Genomic DNA, 7,370 nt, shown 5'->3' with positions numbered 1-7,370 from the left:
TCCCTAATAGCACTGAGCCAGGGCAGTTGAAGCGGTCTCAAACTGGATTATTTCTGCAGTGTGTTTTGGACTTTAAATTTGATAGCCCACATCCCAGCTGCAACGTCACTTAGATTTAATCTCCCCTTTGGGCAATTCCTCAGGCTAAAGGGTGTCAAACTGGACTATTGCTGCAGTGCAGATGCAGCCTGAGAGAAAGTAAACACACTCCTCTCTCTTTGCTTTCGTCACAACGACCGAACTGCGCAGGCGCAAAAGCTCAGCCCCCGAGCTTTCCCTCGATAGATGGTGGTGTCAGTCACGCGCCTCGGGGGCGGGGAAAAGGGGCGGGGCAGGAAAAACAAACGGCGAGGGGAGCGCTTACGTCATCCCTGCGCGACGTCTCCCGAAGGGCGGGGGAGAGGCCCGGTTGCTGGCGCGACGAGTGTTGTTGTGGCGCCGGGTGCCTGTCATGGCGGCAGCCGTCGAAGAGCAGAGCGTCATGGAAGCCGAGGTCTCTGCCCCGGTGGCGGGCTCTTCCGAAGAGCCGGTGGGAGAGCTCCTGAGAGACTCCCTTCGCCTGCTGCCGGAGTTGGTGGGGCAGGTGAGTGGGCGGGAGGGAAAGGGGCGGACGAGGAGGAAGACGGAGCTGGCTTGCTGTGTCCGGAGAGGCCAGGCGTCCTCCACTTCAGCCTTCCAGCCCAGGAGGAGGCTCGGGATTTCCTCCCCTTTCGAGAGCGCCTAAGAAGCAGGGATTCAAAGATATATTATAGCCGTGTTAGTCGGTGGGATCAGTACGTGGAGAGGTCTTATGTAGCCCCTTCGAGAGTACTGTAACTGAGAAGAAGGATTCAAAGACATAGCCAGGTTCCTCTGTAGAATCATATGTAGAGAGGTCTTGTGGCCCTTTTGAGGCTGGAAGGAAGGATTCAAAGATCTAGCCCTGTTACTCTGTGGGATCAGTCTGGAAAGAGATCTTAACCTAACCCCTTGGACTCTAAGTGGAAGGAAACATCCAAAGATCTAGCCCTGGTCTGTGTAATCAGCATATAGAGAGATCTTGTCACTCTCGAGGCTAACTGGAAGGAAGAAGTTCATAGAGAAGTCTTGTAGCACCTTTGAGACTAGAATCATAGAGTTGGAAGAGGTCACAAGGGCCATCCAGTCCAACCCCTTTATTCTGCCATGCAGGAAATCACAATCAAAGCATCCCCGACAGATGGCCATCCAGCCTCTGTTTGAAGACCTCCAAGGAAGGAGACTCCACTACACTCTGAGGGAGTTTGTTCCACTGTTGAACAGCCGTTACTGTCAGGAAATTCCTCCTAATGTTGAGGTGGAATCTCTTTTCCTGTAGCTTGCATCCATTGCTCCGGGTCCTTTTCTCTGGAGCAGCAGAAAACAAGCTGGCTCCCTCCTTAATATGACATCCCTTCAAGTATTTAAGCAGGGCTATCATATCACCTCTTAACCTTCTCTTCTCCAGGCTAAACATCCCCAGCTCCCTGGGTCTTTCCTCATAGGGCATGGTTTCCAGACCCTTCACCATTTTAGTCGCCCTCCTCTGGACACGCTCCAGTTTCTCAACATCCTTTTTAAATTGTGGTGCCCAGAACTGGACACAATATTCCAGGTGAGGCCTGACCAGAGCAGAATACAGTGGCACTATTACTTCCCTGGATCTAGATACTATACTTCTATTGATGCAGCCTAAAATCGCATTGGCCTTGTTAGCTGCCGCATCACACTGTTGACTCATATTCAACTTATGGTCTACTTGGACTCCAAGATCCCTTTCAACGTAGTTTTATTCAGCCAGGTGTCCCCAATCCTATATTTGTGCATTTTATTTTTCTGCCCTAAGTGCAGTACCTTGCATTTCTCTGTGTTGAATTTCATTTTGTTAGCTTTGGCCCAGTTTTCTAATCTGTTCAGGTCATTTTGAATCTTGATCCTGTCTTCTGGAGTATTAGCTACTCCTAATTTGGTGTCATCTGCAAATTTGATAAGTATGCCCCCAATTTTGTCCTCCAAACCATTAATAAAGATGTTGACTAACTGGAAAAAAGAAATTGGCAGCATGAGCTTTCCTAGACTTTGATCAAAATGCATCTGAGGGAGTAGACTGAAGTCTAGGAAAGCTCATGCTGCCAACATCTCTCTCTTTCAGTGAGTCTCAAAGGTACCACAAGATCTCTTTACATACAGATTTTTGACCTTCAAAGATATAGCCCTATTAGTCTATAGAGAGATCTTGTAGCACCTTGGAGACTAACTGAAAGAAAGAAGTTCAGTCTACTTCTTCAGATGCATTTGGTAGAATGGAAAATAAGCCCTCCCTGCATTGCTCCAAATGCATCTGAGGGAGTAGACTGAAGTCTGTGAGAGCTCATGTTGCCAACCTCTTTACAAGATCTCTTTACATACAAATATTTTTTTCACGTGTTTAACTTCTCTGTGTTTCTTATCCTTTTGCATCTTATCCTTCAGAAAACCTTACTGGGATTCTGTCCCAGGTATCTATTGAATCACATGCTGCTGCTGTACTTAATATATTAAAATACCAAAGTTTACTACTACATTCCAGCAGGTGATGGAGCTCAGATAACCTCCAGCAGGTTTAGGGCTGTGTTTTGGCTTAGGATGGTAGATTTCTGATAGTCAAAGATATAGCTGTGTTAGTCTGGAAAATCAGTATGTAAAGAGATCTTGTACCCTCTTGGAGACTAACTGAAAGGAAGAAGTTGGCAGCATGAGCTTTCCTAGACTAAAGTCTACTTCTTCAGATGCATTTGGTGGAGTGGAAGCCAGGCACAGACATATATATGCCATTGGTATATGAGGATGTCAGTTCAAATTGCAAATCCTTTTGTGTATTAAAAGTGGACCTTCTACTTCATTTCCATTTGCTAAGGATTTGCAATTTGAATTGACATCTTCACATACCAATGGCAAATAAATGTCTGTGCCTGGCTTTCACTCCACCAAAAGCATCTGAGGAAATGGACTTTAAGCCTAGGAAAGCTCATGCTGCCAATTTCTTTCATTCAGTGAGTTTCAAAGGTGTTACAAGACCCCTCCACATAAGAAGCATGGATTTTATATTTATATGGCTGTTTTTTAGCTTTTATTTGGTCCCGTACTATGTTTTCCTCCAGTGTCCTACATCTCACGGTGCCTTGTCCTCTTTTGCTGGGAAAGAGAAGCCGCATTGTTTGCGAAAGACAAAGCTTACTTGGTTGTGGGGGAGGGGGAAGAAGAGCAGGGTGGCCAGGCATCCTCCTTTTCCTGGATGTGTCCTCTATTTCAGCCTTCTTGCCCAGGAAGGATCCTCAAATTTATCCCCTTTTACAATGAGGACATTTCTGGTCACTCTGGGAGAGAGAAGAGAAGCCATATCGTTTGCTTAAAGAAGCTGCGACAGCAGTGGCTTTCTGTGAGCATGAACCTCCTATGAAAACAATGGGTCTCTTGGGGTTTAAAGTGTCTCCCTTTTCAAAGATGCCGCAGACCTGCCTTACTTTGTTGTTGTTGTTGCTCTTGTTGTGTGCCTTCAAGTCGTTTCTGACGTAAGGGGACCCTGAGGTGGACCTATCATGGGGTTTCCTTGGCAAGGTTTCTTCACAGGGGTTTTGCCATTGCCTTCTCTTGAGGCTGAGAGAGTGTGACTTGCCCAGGGTCACACAGTGAGTTTACATGGCCAGATCAAATTGGGACCGAAGAATGGATATTTGGGTAGTTTTCAGTAAACTGTCAAGAATTTTGGATTGCCATTTGTTGTTGTTGTCTGCTTTCAAGTTATTTCTGACTTACAGTGACCTTAAGGCTTCATGGGGTTTTCTTGGCAAGATTTGTTCAGAGGGGGTTTGCCATTGCATTCCTCTGAGGCCGAGAGATTGTGACCTGCCCAGGGTAACCCAGTGGGTTTACATGGCCAAGCCTTACAAAAGTCTCTTTTTTATTAAAAAATAAATCAAATCTGGCCTGTGTTTCGAGTGCTTTCTTCCTGCTTTTTCTTCTCTGGGGTTTGAGCTGCTTTTAAAGCAGTAAGTCGGTGTGTATCTCAAGGGGTTGTTGTTGTTGTACCAGTCTTGTAGCCCAACTGTGCTAGAAAGGAAAGTCCAAAGTTGCATCATGTGTATATAAGAGCATGAAATGTGAGAAGCATGAATCGAGGAAGCTAGGAATTGTACAAAAAAATGGAACATATAAACATTAGAATAGTAGTTGGTGTGAGTAAACTGAAGTGGATAGGAATTCTCATTCAGATAATTACATAGTGTTTTATCCAGGGAATGACCAACTATGAAGAAATGGGGTGGCATTAATACTATATGATGCAGTAAAAGGAGTAAAGACATATAATGCAAAGTCTGACCAAATAATTTCTGAAAGACTTAATGGAACACCTGTCGATACAGTCATAATAAATGTTTATACTTCCAACTATAGAGGCAGAAGAAACAGAAATCAATACATTCTGTTGAGGTATCCAAGAAGAAATTGATCAGACATGTTAATCATAGGTGACTGGAATTCAAAGGGAAGAAGCAAAGTAGAACCAGACACTGATGGCCTAGAATCAAAAAGCAGGAGAATAATTGATCAATTTTCTGAAGCCACCAGGTTTTGTTGCTGTTGTTGGGAATACTTTTTAAGAGATTTGAATAGACAACTCTATATGGATATCATTGAATGGCCATTACAGAATTCAAATAGACTGTAGAATAGGAAGCAGAAAATGGAGAAGTTCTATTTTTAATGCAGAAACAATATCAGGAAAAAGATTGTGGCTCAAACCATGAACTTCTAATATTAAAAAAATTGTGTAAAGCTAAAAAAAGTACACTAAATCAATCATACTGGTAAAACACAATCTAAAGATTATTCATAGAGAATATGAAGATGTGTAAATAATAAATGTATACTACTGAACCTAATGAGTTATAAATCAGAAGAATTTGTGACTGAAACCAGAGACATTGCAAAGGAAGAAAGCAAAAAGACTATCTGTAGCCAAATGGAAAGAAAAGCCTAACTGAATGATTTATGCAACTTTTCAAACAGTTAAAGGATAGATTAAAAGTAAAGGTAACAGAAATAGGGTCAGAAACCTACACCTGACTGTTCAGAAATCTGTAGAAAGAGATAAAGAGAACTGTTATAATAATCAATGTAAAGAAATGGAAGGCAGCAGAAAAGGAACATGGGTCAACAGTGTGATACAGCAGCTAAAAAGGCCAATGCAACTCTAGGCTGCATTAATAGAAATATAGTGTCTAGATTAAGGGAAGTAATAGTGCCACTCTATCCTGCTTTGGCCTTACCTGGAATAATGTGTCAAATTCTGGGCACCACAATTCAAAAAGAATATTGAGAAGCTGGAGCGTGTCCAGTGGAGGGCGAGTAAAATGATGAAGGGTCTGGAAACCATGCCCTGTGAGGAGGGACTTAGGGAGTTAGGTATGTTTAGCCCGGAGAAGAGAAAGTTAAGAGGTGATATGATAGCCTTGTTTAAATATTTGAAGGGATGTCGTATTGAGGAGGGAGCAAACAGGACCCGGAACAATGGATGCAAGCTACAGGAAAAGAGATTGCACCTCAACATTTGGAGGAACTTCCTTACAGTAAGGGCTGTTCGGCAGTGGAACACACTCCTTTGGAGAGTGTGGAGTCTCCTTCTTTGGGAGTCTTTAAACAGAGATTGGATGCTTTGATTGAGAGTTCCTGCATGGCAGAGGTTGGACTGGGTGGCCCTTGCAGTCTCTTCCAACTCTGTGATTCTATTCTAAGAGAAGCCAAAGGCAAATTTAAGGATATCAATCCTGAATGATTAATGGGGAATACATTATATGATCAGGATAAAATAAAAAGATGACAGAAGTGATACACTGAAGAATTATATTAAAAAAATGAACGAATAACTGATTACTTCAAAGTAGAAGTTTCTGATGAAGATGAGTATAGAAGGAAAAGGTGATGAAGAAAGTGAAGTGAAAGCACTTTGGATAAAGCACTAGGAAAAGTTATAACAATACAACTGTTGGTTTCACAGTGTAAAAAAATCATCCACAGTGTAACACAAATCTGCCAACAAATATAGAAGAAGAAAAAACAATGGCCCATAGACTGGAAATGTTTAGTATGCATTTCAGTCCCCCAAAAATGGGACATTAGGATTGTAGTAGTCATGGGACTATTCCACACAAGCAAAGTGATTGCTTCAGATTTTATGACAAATATCTAATATATATATAGAATGTGAAATGCTAGATGTCCAGGAGTCATAAAATGAAAAGGCACTCAAAATCATATTTCAAACACACATTCTCTAAAGGAGTACACCGAAGAACTTCAGAAGAAAACCAGTCAGTACTTTATGTGTATGAGAGCCTTTGACTGTGTAAAAACAAAAAAACAAAAATGAAAAATTATGGATTGCTTTAAAAGAAATGCAGATGTCACCACATTATTGTTAGAAAATAACAAGGATTTGGAATCATGAAACTTAAGAAATGAACTACAAAATCAGGGTTACAGTCAATTATTTAGAAAACATTTTTAAAAAAGAGACCACAGGTGATTTATATAACTTTAATATACATAATGAAGACATTGGAATTCTTAATTTTTTTCATACTTTGGCTCAGTCATCAGTCAAAATGGAACATATAGTCAAGACATGAGAAAAAGATGAAAACTTGGATGGATCCCCTTTGCATATCCTCCCACCCTGAGGCCCTGCCATCAACAACAGAACAATACACACTCCTCCCTACCCAGCGTCACACAGTGTGTGTGTGTGTGTGTGTGTGTGTGTGTGTGTATGTATGTATGTTTTCATGGCAAGATTTGTTCAGAGGAGGTGAAATAGGATCATCTATTTCTGATTTCTGTATGCATGTAAAATCTAGGCAATGGAGAAAGATGGCAGGAAGAAGATCAACTCATTGGAATTGTAATATTGAGGGAATGTTTAATACATACAGTTGGACCTCCATACTCATGGATTCTTTATCCATAGATTCAACCATCCATACCTTGAAAATATTCAAAAAAATATTAATTCCAAAAAGCAAACCTTGATTTTCCTGTTTTAGAGAAGGGACCCAATTTCAGTATGCTATTATTTATAATGGCGTTTGAGCATCCAAAGATTTTGGTATCCATGGGGGTGGGTGGGTCACAGTCGTCTAAAAGCCCACTGTATCAGAGACTGTCAAAAAGGCAAAGTAATGGGTCTGAGATCAAACCAAGCCTGAGCTCTCCTTATAAGGCCACGTGAGTACACTGAGACTATTGTACTTAGGACATAACATGAGACAGCATGACACATCGGAGAAGATGATTAATATTTGGTAAATTTGAAGATAGAAGGTAAAGACCCAATC

General features: G+C 41.7%; 1 protein-coding gene across 1 annotated transcript in view; it reads left to right on the top strand.

Annotated features, from left to right (window-relative positions):
• Positions 1 to 385: 385 nt before the first annotated feature.
• The window catches only part of LOC121926904 (MAP3K12 binding inhibitory protein 1), a 31,326-nt gene continuing 24,341 nt past the window's right edge, over positions 386 to 7,370 (top strand). The window contains exon 1 of the mRNA XM_042460285.1: positions 386 to 583. Coding sequence (XP_042316219.1) covers positions 452 to 583 — 132 coding nt within the window. The 5' untranslated portion in view covers positions 386 to 451. The remainder of the gene's footprint in view (positions 584 to 7,370) is intronic.

Source organism: Sceloporus undulatus, chromosome 1, assembly GCF_019175285.1.
Source record: "Sceloporus undulatus isolate JIND9_A2432 ecotype Alabama chromosome 1, SceUnd_v1.1, whole genome shotgun sequence".
Taxonomy (NCBI): domain Eukaryota; kingdom Metazoa; phylum Chordata; class Lepidosauria; order Squamata; family Phrynosomatidae; genus Sceloporus; species Sceloporus undulatus.
The sequence above is the reverse complement of the archived record's forward strand: the minus strand, read 5'-3'. Positions and strand labels throughout refer to the sequence as shown.